At 46.3% G+C, this 15,789-nt stretch overlaps 1 protein-coding gene across 1 annotated transcript in view; it reads left to right on the forward strand.

Annotated features, from left to right (window-relative positions):
* ANKEF1 (ankyrin repeat and EF-hand domain containing 1) overlaps positions 1-15,789 on the forward strand; it is a 55,669-nt gene that overhangs the window by 567 nt on the left and 39,313 nt on the right. The window contains exon 2 of the mRNA XM_040429888.1: positions 10,101-10,484. Coding sequence (XP_040285822.1) covers positions 10,127-10,484 — 358 coding nt within the window. The 5' untranslated portion in view covers positions 10,101-10,126. The remainder of the gene's footprint in view (positions 1-10,100; positions 10,485-15,789) is intronic.

Raw genomic sequence — 15,789 nt, forward strand, 5'->3', positions numbered from 1 at the left:
GTCACCACTATAGGGGTTGTGAAAATAGGTGAGCGCCACCTCAGCTCCATGGCAGTGAGTGGAGCCACGGCTGGACCTGCACTGGGCGCTGTCCATTCACCGCTGTGAGACTTCCATGACGGTGCTCACTCACCTATTCTCGGAACTTGCACGGCGATGAATGGAGAGCACTCTGCGGTGCACTCTCCTTCACCGTGTGTCAGACGTGTACCGTATACTAATTACACCGCCTCGTGGTGCCGATCAGAGCGGGGGGCGCAGTAGTCCACGCAGTTGACCTGCCGCCAGGTGGCCATTCATCTGCACCTAACCCATCTCATTGATTGTAGATGTTATCTCCACTGTGGGGATGCTGGTTGCTTATATTTTATCGGTCATAAAAAATTGCTCCAATTAGGACTCGTTCCCATCAGTGCATTTGGTTCCGTTGTTCTGCTCCGGTACCGGATAAATCATGGAAGCACCAGGTCCGTTGCATGAAGGACATAAACGGCGTCCAACAGAAAACCATCGACTATAATGGGGTCCATCAAGTTTCAGCATTATAGCGCAGCATGCTGAGATGTTATGTCCAGCCATTTTGATGGAGACCCCCCCATAGGAAGAAGGGGCTTAGTTCCGGATACTGTAGCTATTGCAGGAATCCTATCAGACAAGAGGGGAGTCTACAGTACGAAGCTTAAACTGCTTTATTTCCTTCAAGTGATGTGAAGAGGGTGGCGGAAGGCAGTAAGACCCCAGGACGCAGAACCAGAAACAGCAGGCGGATCCAGTTTGATTGGCTATAGGGCTCCCCTAGTCATTAAAGAAGTTCTTCGGGAATTACATACAATTACTGAAAATAGTTAAATATTAAATTATTGTACATATATTCCCAAATACCTTTTATTATTTATAATGGCTCGTTTTGTCTACAGAGCAATCATCAGGGGGAATAAAATGGCCGCCGTCCTATTAGTACACACAAAACCTGTCCTAATCACACAGAAGGACAAGTTACTTCAGAACACTGAGCTAAAGAGCTGCCTCATCCTCCTCTCTGCTCTGCTTGCCAGGGATTATGATCCTGAATACAGCTGATAAGATCTTCAGCTGAATCTCTGTAGGAATACAGTTCATGAGGAGATATGAAGTACAGAGAGGAGGGTGGGGATGTGGATAATGAGCAGAAGCACTTGTCTGCAGTCTCCATTACCACAGTCTGTCCTGTCCGTCCTCTCTGTACTTCATGCCTCCTCATGAACTCCATTTCTTTAGAGATTCAGCTGAAGATATTATCATCTGTATTCAGGATCATAGTCCCTGACAAGCAGAGCAGAGAGGAGGATGAGGCAGCTCTTTAGCTTAGTGTTGTGAAGTAACTTGTCCTCATGTGTGATTAGGACAGGTTCTGTGTGTACTAATAAGACAGCGGCCATTTTATTTCCCCTGATAATTGCTCCCCAGACAAAACGGGACATTATAACTAATAAAAGGTATTTATAATAAAGTAATCTTTAAAGGGGTTGTCTCACTTCAGCAAATGGCATTTATCATGTAGATAAAGTTACTACAAGCCACTTACTAATGTATTGTGATTGTCCATATTGCTTCCTTTGCTGTCTGGATTCATTTTTCTATCACATTATACACTGCTCGTTTCCATGGTTACAACCACCCTGCGATCCAGCACAATGGCCGTGCTGGACTCTGTGCACTCCCGCAGTCCCAGACACCAGAGATACCTCTGCTTTTTCCTATATCGTGCAAGCACAGCCACCGCTACTGGATTGCAGGGTGGTCGTAACCATGGAAACGAGCAGTGTATAATGAGATGGAAAAATTAGTTTAACAAGCAAAGGAGGCAATATGGACAATCACAATACATTAGTTTCTTTACATGATAAATGCCATTCGACCCCTCACTTTCTTAATTCCTTTAAAGACTGATATGCCATCAATTACTGATCAGTGAGCATCTGACTACTGGGTTCCCCGCAGACCATGAGAATGGGGATTAGGACCTTTTGGTATTTCCTCTTAAAGCCCCCCCCCCCTCCCCCACCTACCAACCACTGTATACAGAACGTCCGCTCAGTACCCTTCCTCCCAGTGTATTCGGGTAAGGGTGCAGTCAGTCACACAACCATCTATGTATTTTGCGGTCCTCAAAGCGCAGATCCACAAAAAAATCGTTGCATCCGTTTTTTTTCTTGCGGACCCATTGTAACAATGTCTATATTCTTGTCTGCAAAACGGACAAGAATAGGACGTTCTATTTCTTTATTTTTTTTTTTTGCAGGGCCGCGGAATGGACATATGGATGCGGACATGAAATGAATGGGTCTGCATCCGATCTGTAAAAAATGCGGATCGGATGTGGAACAAAAATACGGTCATGTGAATGCGGCCTAAGTTTCAGTACTCGACCCAAGGCCAGGTCGTGAGCGGTTCTGTGCAAGAAATAACCCAAAGGGCTATTAAATGTGAGAGTCCCAGCAATCGGACCCTACTTAGTAGCAGGTGATGTCGCATCTTACCGTTACGTCATTTACACAGGCCGATCATTGCCCTGTGCTCATTTGTCATCAATCGTGGACAGATAAATCATTGGTTGTCAGCGGCGTATCAGCTTGTAATGACAGGAATGAAACTGTATGTGCCCGATGGATCGCACTAATGGCTGTTTGGACTCATAGTACAACGATGGCTCCGTGTAAATGAAGCTCAGCGAGCACGAACTGACTACTATCGCAAGGTTCATGATTAAAGGATTTTTTTCTGTATGGACGTGTCCTGGTCTATGGCTTCAGTGCTGCCACCTGCTGGTCATGAGAAAGAATACAAGTGAAGAAAATCAATGGTTCTTTCTTTTTTTAATTTTAGAGACCAAAGTTATGGAACCATACTACTGAAGACATAAGGAGAGACTCATCATGAGGGGATTTTTAAAGGCAGTTGCTGCAGTTTGCATCAAGTGTATCAAATATCATAAGATCTAGTGGCGGTGCAGTGTAATTACACCTTCCTCTCCCGTTTACTGTAACTGAATGGGACGTCTGCCATTACACTGCACTACCAATGATGAGGACGCAGAGCCGTGAGTGCAGTGGCCTCTTTAAACAGCTGGGGTGCTGGGATTCGGACTCCAATTGATCTGATATTGTGACCTATCCTGAGGATAGGTCATCAGTATCATAAAACCAGAATACCCCTTTAAAGGGGGTTATCCCATGAATCATGTAAAAAATGAAAATCAGACATCATATAGTACATGCCAATCTCTCTCTAACAAAGCCAGAACCAGCCCTGTACCTCACATGGATCCAGAGATCTCCACATTCATTGCTCTGCGAGATTTATATCAAGCTGACAGCTCAAGGGGAGTGTCTTTTCTGCTGTAGCTCAGGGGGCGTGTCCATGCTCTGCCTATCACAGCCCAGGAGGCAGCTGAAGGATGAAACTGAGCATGTGCGGCCTTCTCAGTGTGCAGGACAAAGAAATAAGTTATAAATAAACAGCAGGTGGCGCTATACAGACACATTTTATTGAATAACGCTGTGGCTATGCTACATTTTTAATTACATGCCATCACAGAGGAATTCAGATCCATGTGCTGGTTTTAAAACTGTAGAATATTTTTCATGGGACAACCCCTTTAAGTCTGACACTTCCGTCTTGAGATGTTACTCCGCTTTCCACTCCATCCCTTTACTGGTGCAAGACTGCAACAATTTTTGCAACTTGTTAAAAAGTTTTAGTTGATAAATCTGGCTTACATCAGATAGACATTTCTCATCATGATTAGGTGCCGCATCCGGCAGTCCGTGCGCCTACTGCATACTGATATCTGAGCCAGGCCCTGGCTGGCACAGATTTCTGTGTTCTTTTACGTCAGAAAACTGGCATAAAAGATTCTAAATGTGTGGCCCCACCTTTGCCACACCCCTTTTCAGGAAAGTGGTGAAGGCGGTGGCGAAAGACCCCTTGCGCAAACATTTTTTGTGCAAGGGGTGTTGAAAAAGGTCACAAACATGCAGTTTGCAACTTCTCCACGCCTGGCGTACATTTATGATATATCTGCTCCAAAATAAACATATAAAGCGTCGCTCCATTCAAGGAACATTAGTTCAGTTCCTTGAAAGCAGCTAGAAAGTCTCATTGATCTGTGACCCATCGAGGGACATTTATCAAGTGTTTTTTTCTTCATTATTGTGGCACAAAAAAAGCAGCAAATTACGGCACACTTTTCACTTTTGCTATTTTTCTAAAGTGCTGGTGAAAGTGGGTGGGACTTAGCAGGAGGGGGCGTGGCCACCGGTGGGCAGACATTTATCATTTGCTTTAGAAACTGGTTCCAGCTCATTTCTGGCGCACAGACCGCCTGGAGATCTAGTGAGAGGCCTGTGCCTTTTCTTACATTTGGTACATTCTGCCCGATGGCATTGGTAGCACCCGTTTTAGTATATCTGCCCCCATCATGTGCTTCCAAGCACAGCCAGTCCAAACTATGGAGGCTCCAGAACCAACAATGGATGTGACTTCAATGGGAGCAGTGCTGTAGTGGCGAGCGCTGATGGTGTCGAGTAGATCCGGCGTTGACTGCCATTAGCTGAGTCACACCTCATCCCCGCCTATCCTGAGCACATCACTTACTAAAGACTGGACAACCCCTTTAAATTTTGAACTGGAATGGACCCTATGGAGAATTCAGCCCCCATACAAAACCCTACTAAGGGCTCATGCAAACAATCGTATGCCCTCCGAGACTTACGGTCCATGAGGGGGCCATATGTCCCGGAACGGCATACATTGTGCGCACGGGAGCGCACAGCATCATAGGTTACTATGATACTGTGCACATCGGGCCGCCCGCGGGACTATTGTCTTGCACTCATATGATCATATGAGTGCAGGACAGTAATCCCGCAGGTGGCCCGATGCGCACAGTATCATAGTAACTTATGATGCTGTGCGCTCCCGTGCGCACGATGTATGCCGCTTCGGGACATATGGCCCGCTCATGGACCGTAAGTCTCGGAGGGCATACGGTCGTGTGCATGAGCCCTAACAGTGCTAAAGATGAGATTTCTGGGAATGTTCTGGACTCTACAAACAGACTCAGTTTCCCTGTAACTTATCTTCCGCCTTCAAGACTGAACAGGAATGAGAAATACTTCCTTGTGTCGCCAGGTAGTCTCTTGGCTCCTGACAATGACTCCGCTAGAAACCCCCCCCGCGCTCAAGTACAGTATGTTCAGATATCAGTCTTCCTGGTTGGTCGTCAGAGATATTATACTTACTGGACATTGTAAGAAGGGGGCAGCTCTCACATTACTCTTGTAATCCCAGCAGAACAAATGTAAATCAGCCTAAAGTTATAATTGGCGTCACCTATGATTGTCCTCTACAGCTTCCCTGCAGTCTGTAGTCTGCGCCCCATAGTCAGGAGAGACGTAGACAAAGGTAACATACACTCACCTAAAGAATTATTAGGAACACCATACTAATACGGTGTTGGGCCCCCTTTTGCCTTCAGAACTGTCTTAATTCTACGTGGCATTGATTCAACAAGGTGCTGATAGCATTCTTTAGAAATGTTGGCCCATATTGATAGGATAGCATCTTGCAGTTGATGGAGATTTGAGGGATGCACATCCAGGGCACGAAGCTCCCGTTCCACCACATCCCAAAGATGCTCTATTGGGTTGAGATCTGGTAACTGTGGGGGCCATTTTAGTACAGTGAACTCATTGTCATGTTCAAGAAACCAATTTGAAATGATTCGAGCTTTGTGACCTGGTGCATTATCCTGCTGGAAGTAGCCATCAGAGGATGGATACATGTTCTCATTCTGTTTACGCCAAATTCGGACTCTACCATTTGAATGTCTCAACAGAAATCGAGACTCATCAGACCAGGCAACATTTTTCCAGTCTTCAACAGTCCAATTTTGGTGAGCTCGTGCAAATTGTAGCCTCTTTTTCCTATTTGTAGTGGAGATGAGTGGTACCCGGTGGGGTCTTCTGCTGTTGTAGCCCATCCGCCTCAAGGTTGTGCATGTTGTGGCTTCACAAATGCTTTGCTGCATACCTCGGTTGTAACGAGTGGTTATTTCAGTCAACGTTGCTCTTCTATCAGCTTGAATCAGTCGGCCCATTCTCCTCTGACCTCTAGCATCCACAAGGCATTTTCGCCCACAGGACTGCCGCATACTGGATGTTTTTCCCTTTTCACACCATTCTTTGTAAACCCTAGAAATGGTTGTGCATGAAAATCCCAGTAACTGAGCAGATTGTGAAATACTCAGAGCGGCCCGTCTGGCACCAACAACCATGCCACGCTCAAAATTGCTTAAATCACCTTTCTTTCCTATTCTGACATTCAGTTTGGAGTTCAGGAGATTGTCTTGACCAGGACCACCCCCCTAAATGCATTGAAGCAACTGCCATGTGATTGGTTGACTAGATAATCGCATTAATGAAAAATAGAACAGGTGTTCCTAATAATTCTTTAGGTGAGTGTAGTTCATAAGGCTGAAAACAGACATCCGTCCATCCAGTTCGGCCTGTTATCCTGCAAGCTGATCCAGAGGAAGGCAAAATCCCTCATGAGGTACTAGCCAATTTTCCTAATTTTAAAGGGTAACTGTCATGTTTTCATCAAAAAAATCTATTTTAGCATACGTTACTGCTGCAGCAGCATTATGCATAAAGCAATCTTCAGTTTCTTCACATACCACTGTTTTCGGCTACTTTCACACTAGCATTTTTGCGGATTCGTCATGGATCTGCAAAAACGCTTCCGTTACAATAATACAACCGCATGCATCCGTCATGAACGGATCCGGTTGTATTATGTCTTCTATAGCCATGACAGATCAGTCTTGAACACCATTGAAAGTCAATGGGGGACGGATCAGTGTCAGAGAAAACTAATCCGTCCCCATTGACTTACATTGTGTGTCAGGACAGATCTGTTGGCTCTGCTTCGTCAGGTGGACAGCAAAACGCTGCGGGCAGTGTTTTGGTGTCCGCCTCCAGAGCGAAATGGTGACTGAACGGAGGCAAAACTGATCCATTTTGACCGCTTGTGAGAGCCCTGAACGGATCTCACAAACGGAAAGCCAAAATGCTAGTGTGAAAGTAGCCTTCCTTGAGTTTTTCCCTTAGTTATGGCTGTTTAAACATTTATAATATGAGGACCTTCTCAAGATGGCTCCTCTGCCAGTTCTCTGAGGCCAAAACTGCTTTCCCTCACTTCCCATACACACTTGCTGTAGCCAGCAGCTCCCTGCCAGCCAATTAGTTTGGATTACTGAGAGACACGCCTCCTCACTCCTAATGCAGGCATGCAGTGTGGAGGACCGCCCCTCTGTCTTCTGTTTACAATTAGCCAGAAACAGACAAGTCCTAGCAACGGTCTTTTAAGGGAGCAGTGGAAAGGGACAGAGGACATAAATGAAAGCTGTTATTATAAGGTAATTACAGATCTTTTGACAATCATTGACAGACTAACTCAGGTATACATGCCTAGCTCTAATAAACCAGCAAATAAAATAATATGACAGTTACCCTTTAAGTGGAAATAAATTCCTTCCCGACTCCAATCAGGCAATCAGAATAACTCCCTGGATCAACGACCCCTCTCTAGTAGCTATAGCCTGTAATATTATTACACTCCAGAAATACATCCAGGCCCCTCTTGAATTCCTTTATTGTACTCACCATCACCACCTCCTCAGGCAGAGAGTTCCATAGTCTCACTGCTCTTACCGTAAAGAATCCTTTTCTATGTTTGTGTACAAACCTTCTTTCCTCCAGACGCAGAGGATGTCCCCTCGTCACAGTCACAGTCCTGGGGATAAATAGATGATGGGAGAGATCTCTGTACTGACCCCTGATATATTTATACATGGTTATTAGATCTCCCCTCAGTCGTCTTTTTTGTAAAGTGAATAACCCTAATGTTGATAATCTTTCAGGGTACTGCAGTCCCCCCATTCCAGTTATTACTTTAGTTGCCCTCCTCTGGACCCTCTCCAGCTCTGCTATGTCTGCCTTGTTCACAGGAGCCCAGAACTGTACACAGTACTCCACGTGTGGTCTGACTAGTGATTTGTAAAGTGGTAGGACTATGTTCTCATCACGGGCATTATAATTGGCGTCACCTATAATTGTCCTCTACAGCTTCCCTGCAGTCTGTAGCCTACGCCCCATAGTCAGGAGAGACGTAGACAAAGGTAACAGACTATATACAGTATGTCTTTTCACCGTAGATCATAGAACACATATCAGATGTTAAAAGTGAGACATTTTATCATTTTATGAAAATAATTTATTCATTTAGAACTTTATGGCAGTAACGCATGTAAAAAAAAGTTGGGACTGGGCCACGTCTATAATTGTGTAGCATTCCTTCTACTTTTAACAACTGTAAATGTCAGGGAAGTGAGGAGACCAGTTGCTGGAGTTCCGGTAGAGGAACATTGTCCCATTCTTGCCTGATGTAGGATTCTAGTCCTCGGTCTTCTTTGCCGGATTTGTCGTTTTTATGTTTTCTATTGGTAAAAGGTCTGGACTGCCGGCAGGATAGTTCAGCATCTGGACTCTTCTTCTGAAAAACCTCTAATGTCTATGGACAGCTTTAGAGAAACAGAAAGTGAATACGAGACTGACAAATGTCACAGGTGGATGGGGACAATGACACTGCGACAGGTGTGCAATGGACGGTTCTTTACTGAGGATAATGCAACAAGGAGGGTGACAGGTGCTACCTGAAAAGATATTCCGTTACCAGAGACAGCCACAGCAAAGTACAACCGTCCATAGACTGAACTCCTGGGTTCTAGGTTAAAGGGAACTTGTCATCAACTGTATGCTGACCTCACTGAGGGCATCATAAATTAGTGGCAGAAATGCTGATTTCAGCAGTGTGTCACTCATGAGCTAAAAGTAAGTGGTTGCCGAGAACCAGCATCATAATCATTGCAGCCCAGACCTGAAAAGAGTCAAATCTACCTGAGAAGAGTCCTGGTTATTCATAATCTCCTGCTCTCTCACCATCTGCTGATGATTGGCAGTTCTCTTCTAGAGAGAAAGGGAGAAGACTAGGTAGAAGACTGTCAGTCATCAGCAGGTGGGCAGGAGAGCAGGACTCTTCTCAGGTGTCCGTGACTCTTTTCCAGGCCCAGTCTGCAATGATTGTGATGTTGGTTCTCGGCAACCACTTCCTTTTAACTTATAAATGACAGACCGCTGAAATCAACTCACTTTATTCTGCCTTTAGTATGGGCAGCATATAGGTGATGACAGGTTCCCTTTAGGCAGCTTATACCAGGTGCCCTTTTGTAGCTAGCTTGGATTCTGGTTTTCAATCCAGTGCCTGTACTCCTATCATGGTGCTCCCCTCTGCAGCCAACTCCTCCTGGGTCTGGCACATAGGTCATATTCTGACTGTAAAGCGCCTATGTTTTGCAGTGGGCTTCTGTGATCCTATCTGAACTGTTTTTATTAATTGGATTGAGCAGGGCTCACTTGGTGGCCATCTTACTCTGCAGACCCTCTTGCTGCCTACAGACTGTCCAGCCGCGGACGCCCATAGAGATCCTGCATAACACCTTGTCTTGCCTCCTCTGATCCAGCTTCCCCAACAGTCTCCTAAACTTTTGTTCCATCCCCCTCTGCTGGACGTTGCAGGTACTCAGCACTTAGATACTGCGACAGGCTCTTCACTCATAGGGTGTTACATAGAAAACATGTTTAATCCTTGCCTTCAAACATTGACCTCCAAGCTGTTTCTCTCCAGCCGTTGAGTAAGCACAGTGTATGGGTTCTGAAGCATGTTAGGAGTTGTAGCTTCTAACGACTGAAATGACAACTATATTGTATGATGATGTTCTGAGATGCTGCTGTGGATCTTGGGGCCCTGAGTTTGGTTACAATAGAACAGTACCACTCAATGCATCCAATGCAAATCAACTCCTATCCCTTCAAGCGGGGGTGCACCGTCTTCTGCAAAGTTTGGGTAGTTGTAACAGTACCGGTGAATACAAATGAAGAACAGTTGGTTTTTGTCAAAGTATCCCTGAAAAAAATGATTGTTACTGTCAATTCCATCTGCAGAAACAGCACAGTTAGTACAACAAATGGCATTAGAGTCATCCGTAGCACAAGGAAGACTGGAAACTCTACAGATCTACAAACTTCTTCAGTGCGTCCGAGAGCAAGACAAAGAACAGATAGAAAAACTCACCAAATGTGGTGTCCCGAACCTGATAAACCTCACCGAACCCAACAATGGAGATGGCGTTCTACACCTGGTGGCTGTGGCTAATAACGTGGACATGTGTCATTTCTTGCTTAACCTTGGAGCCCATCCTAATATGCAGGACTTAAAGGGATGTACACCAGCTATGAAGGCTACAGAGTTAGGTCATGACTTAGTCCTGGAGGTTCTACTGGAGGCTCAAGCTGATATGACCATTGCCAATAAAGAAGGAAAAGGTAATTTGTTTTCCAGAAATATTTTTTTCTTCTTTTTACAAAGCATCCTGTTGTATTGTACCTAAAATTTGCTCTGTAAATCGTTTATTTTATAATTCATAATTTTGAAAATGAAGTTCTGGTTAATTGTAATTATTGATTAGGTAGTACTTCAGGCTCTGTAATGAATACGTTATCGTGGTGATGGATTTATGTGTTGCTCAGCAGCAGATGACTCTCCATACACTTGTGTTTCTCTGTGTATTAGGCCTCATGTTTTGGTCCGCAGTTTTAGCGGCTCGGATGCGGACTCATTCACTTCAATGGGGCCGCAAAAGATGCGGACAGCACTCCGTGTGCTGTCTGCATCCGTTGCGCCGTTCCGTGGTCCGCAAAAGAATATATAACCTGTCCTATTCTTGTCCGCGCTTTGCGGACAAGAATAGGCAGTTATATTAAAGGCTGTCCGTGCCGTTCCGCAAACTGCGGAACGCACTTGGACGCCATCTGTGTTTTGCAGACCGCAAAACACACAACGGTCGTGTGCATGTAGCCTTAGGAAGGAGCTGGTGAAGTCTATTGATTTACACCACCATAAACATACTGATTATCCGATGATAATGGGACCTGTCAAGGTTTGGAATATATTAGACAGCAATTGAACAGTCAGTGTTGGAAGGGCCAAATTGTGATAGCTTGATGACTCCAAAATGGCAAGTCTTGTGGGGTGACCCCGGTATTGTTATATCAGCGATCTGTGTCTCCCACGGGCCCGCTCTTCCATGAGGACACTAGTGACACTTCTCACCCTTCTCCCTTCCCAACGGCCCCTCTCTCCTTCAGTTTGCAGACTGCTTCCTGCTGATAGGTCTCTGCCCTTTGCGCACACTCCCTCTGGCACCCTAATTCACACACTAGCCAATGGCTTTTCATTTTTGGGTACTTGAGGCATCTTCCCCTATGGTAATGTGGCTGAGCAATAGGTCATCTAGCTTGCTAGTTCTTGCAAACATGTGCTGTATCTGTTTGTCTGGCCTTGTACCGACTTCTGCCTGATTTCCAGATTCTGATTTTCCACTGCCTGACCTAACCTGTGCCTTACCTCCGTACCGACCCTTCCCTGCCTGCCCTGACTTTGGACTGTCTATCAGATCTCTCTCACACTGACTGTCCTGACCTCGGCCTATCCTTGACTATAGTTTTGCTTCGCATCAGTGTCTCTGGCCCCTGTGGGTCAGCTGTCAACCACATAAAGACTACTCCAGAAGGTAGAGGCCTGGTGGCTCACCTGCAGAAAAGTTCAAATCCCTGTATAGGGGCTAATGGGTGAGTGTTAAGGTGCTGCCAGGTTAACGCCAAAAGCCAGCGGTTCCACACCCACTTCTGGAACAGCTATGCAGTGTTTGGTATCTATAAAAAGGAAGGACAACTGTTGAACCAGCAAAAGGGTCATAGGAGCACAAGGGTCATTAATGTGTGTGGGAAGAAAAGACTAGCCTGTCTGGTCCGATCCCACTGAAGAGCCACTGTAGCACAAATTGCTGAAAAGGTTAATGCTGAACACCTTCAGAGGCCGTAGGCCGTGTGGAGTCCATCCTTCTATGGTTCAGAGCTTCCATGGGTAACACCAATATGTGCTTCAAAGTATCCCAAGCCAAAACTCCTGGTAACTGTGTGAAAAGACCTTCCTGCCACGCGTCCACTTCAGAGTCATTTGCCTTCAGAATGCACATGACCCTGTGACATGAGAAGGTCCTTAAAGGGGTTATCCCCTGATTAATTTAAAAAACAAAAATCAGACATAATCTAGTACTTGACAATCTCTCTCTAACAAAGCTAGAACCAGCCCTGTACCTCACATGGATCCAGAGATCTCCCCATTCATTGCTCTGCTAGATTTATATCAAGCTGACCGCTCAAGGGGAGTGTCTTTTCTGCTGCAGCTAAGGGGGCGTGTCTCAGCTCTCCCTATCACAGCTCAGGAGGCAGTTGAAGGATGAAACTGAGCATGTGCGGCCTTCTCAGTGAGCAGGACAAAGAAATAAGAGAAAAAGTATAGAACAGGTGGTGCTCTACAGATACATTTTATTGAATAGCTCAGTGGCTATATAAAATTTTTAATGACTTGCAATTACAAAAGTGTTCAGATCCAGGTGCTGGTTTGACAACTGTATTTTTTGTGGGGCTACTCCTTTGAGGCACATGGGATTATATAGTATATACAGGACAAACCCCCATATATAGTACACACATGTATAGTATATATAGTGTATGCAGTATACATTTATAGTATATATAATACACACACATATATAGTACACGCAGCACACACATATATTATATATATAGTACTGTAAAGGGGGAACATTAATCACCAATATTTATGCAAATATCGATAATTAATATTCATAAATAGGAGGAGCCATCTAGTGATAACTCCGCCTATTTATGCCTTTATATAATAATAACAATACCTTCGCTATGCTTTACACTAATCACTATGCTAGCTGCATGCGCCTTACTAACTAACTATCGCCAATAACTACACGTTACACAGATAGATACAAATATAACAGTATTTATTAACAATACACCACGCAATACACTACGCACGCAATACACTACGCACGCAGTACACTACAATACAGCACTAAATATACAATCCTAAACTACACTACACATTCCCAATTCCACCCATAAACTATCTATACAGTTCACACATACAAGTATATTAACAATCCACCCCACCTGACTATACACTGTCCCTACGGGGTATGACGAAGGGTTAAAAGGATTTGTTTGCAGAGCAGAGGACATGCTCTACAGAACCAGGGAACCAGGGTAACCACCAGGGCTTAATCAGGGGTGTTCCAGGGGTCAGTAGGGGATCAGGGGATATAGGGTTTGGGTTCCAGGGAACAAGGGGTGTATAGGGTAGGGTTACCAGGGGTTCAAGGGTATCAGGGACCAGGGCACACAGGGACCAGGGTCCATAATGGCAGGGAAGGGGTTATAGGTAAGGGACCAGGGGTAACAAGGGGTGCGATACTTAAGGTCGTCCAGGGGTCTGCTCCGGTAGCGCAGGACGCACTCTCCTGGGTCCGGTCCTTCAGGAGGGGGCGGCCAGGCACTTCTATCGAGCGCCGATCGCGTTCTCCTCTTAAGATATCGGGGTCCCGGTTCTCTCTCCTGCAACGCAAGACGCGCTCTCCTTCTGAAGGGGGGGGGGGGTAAGGGCTGCAGGGGTCGGGCTCTTCAGCCGGAGCTTGGAGCGCAGGACACGCTCCTCTATCCCAGACCCTTCCTTCCTTGGGCCGGATGAAGGGGGGGGGAGGCACGTTGTCCTGAGCGCCGATGCGCTCTCCAGCTGGGGGGCCCCGATCCTAGCTCCGAGTGCAGGGGCCGCGTCCTAAGCGCCGATGCGCTTCTCCAGGTGGGGGCCCTCTCCTAACCTACAGAGTGCCGGGGCCGCCGGATATTTATCCCCCCCGGCGGCCCGCACTCCCGCGCCACCAGGGGGCGCGCGCGCACACACCAGTGCAGGACACGTGGGCCGGCGCGGTGAGATGACGTCACCGCGCCTGCCCGCGCGTCCCTGCACGCGCGCCGCAGGGCCGCGTGCACTTGCTGACAGGCGGGAGATCCTTTGATCTCCCGCCTGTAGCTCCCAGCATTCCGGACATCGCAAGGGTAATTGCGATGCCAGAATGCACATAATAGAGTGAGCGGAGGTATCTCCTCTCTCTCTATTATGCTTAATTATCTCCAGCAGGACTGCAGATAATTAGAACAAAAGGATTCAAATTCTATTGAATTTGAATCCTTTTGAGTTCACCAGAATGACCGGACCTTGTCCGGTCATTCTGGCGCCTTCACCCAGATTACATCAATGTAAATGCTTGGGGCACATTTACATTGATGCATCTGTGTCCATGTAAGGGGGGGGGGGGGGGGGGGGGATTTATATGGTATGGGGATATGACAAGGGGGCATTATATGAATATACATGTGTATTGATGCTTGGGGCACATCCATACACATGTATACATTAATCATACATTTTAAGGGGGATTATATAAGGGACCACATTAATACATATATAAGAGGGCACAGATAATAAGGGGCACGGCACAAGCCCCTATATCATAAGGGGGCACAAGCCCCTACATCATAAGGGGGCACAAGCCCCTACATCATAAGGGGGCACAAGCCCCTACATATATTAAAAGGGATCACATATATCCCACAGGGGCCTTCATGAGCCCCTGTGGGCCACTAAGGGCAGATGTGCGCAGATGCTGGGAACATCCGCGCACATCCTCCTATAACGTGATTAATGCATGCATATATATCATACATGCACGCACGTGTTTGCATGCATGTATGTATATATATATGCATGCGTCTCAACCCTTCCTCAACAATCCCCCTGTTGTCGGACTATTTAATACGACAATATAATGGGGGAACGGGTTGAGATATATTTGCCCCCCTTCAACCCCATCTTTGGTGGAAGTTCAGGAAGAACTGTAGTGCACACTGATCTTTAGGTACTTAGACATCCCTCATCCAGCTTTTTCCGACCTGCCCTTCACCGTAACCTCCTCCTCCGTCCACAGGATACACCGTCTTCTTCTTGACATCTTTAGGATACCACACACTGGCCTTTCTATACCAGTCTCTTGGTGTTGGCCACCCCCACTTTGGAGTGGCCACACCCCCACAGTCTCTCGGTAATTCTGCCGATCTTCAGGTATCTTCGCCCCCCCCCAATTCTGGAGTGGGTTCACCCTTACAGTCTTTAACTGGAACAGTCTCTTGGTGTCGGCCACCCCCAACTTTGGAGTGACCATACCCCCACAGTCTCTCAGTAATTCTGCCGATCTTCAGGTATGGCCCGCCTCCAAGGCATCTGGAGCGGGTTCACCCTCACAACCTCAGTCCCAACTTTCTTGTATCCAACGTCTGTTTCCATCTTGATGGGTGCGGTTCTCCCGTGGACAGATTAATAGGTCTTTACAAGGCAGGTCAGACTCTTAAGCGGTGATGTCATAGTACCTAAATTCTACTGCGGAGAACACCTCCGCCACACTACACCTCCAGCCCTTCCCTTAAGAACCTCACCATTCCAGGGTTCAAGGTGGCAAATGAACGATGCCTGTCCCTATCGTGACCTAACCTTATCCCCATTCACACAAAACACATGTCACATCCCTCCCAACACCACCAAAATCATTATATGTATGTGTACCCATAGAGACTCATGCAACCTGGCATATCTCTACACCTCCAAAGACAGCGGTAGGTCGCAGACCCCCGTGTCAAT

This window comes from Bufo bufo, chromosome 4 (genome assembly GCF_905171765.1).
Source record: "Bufo bufo chromosome 4, aBufBuf1.1, whole genome shotgun sequence".
NCBI classification, from domain to species: Eukaryota; Metazoa; Chordata; class Amphibia; order Anura; family Bufonidae; genus Bufo; species Bufo bufo.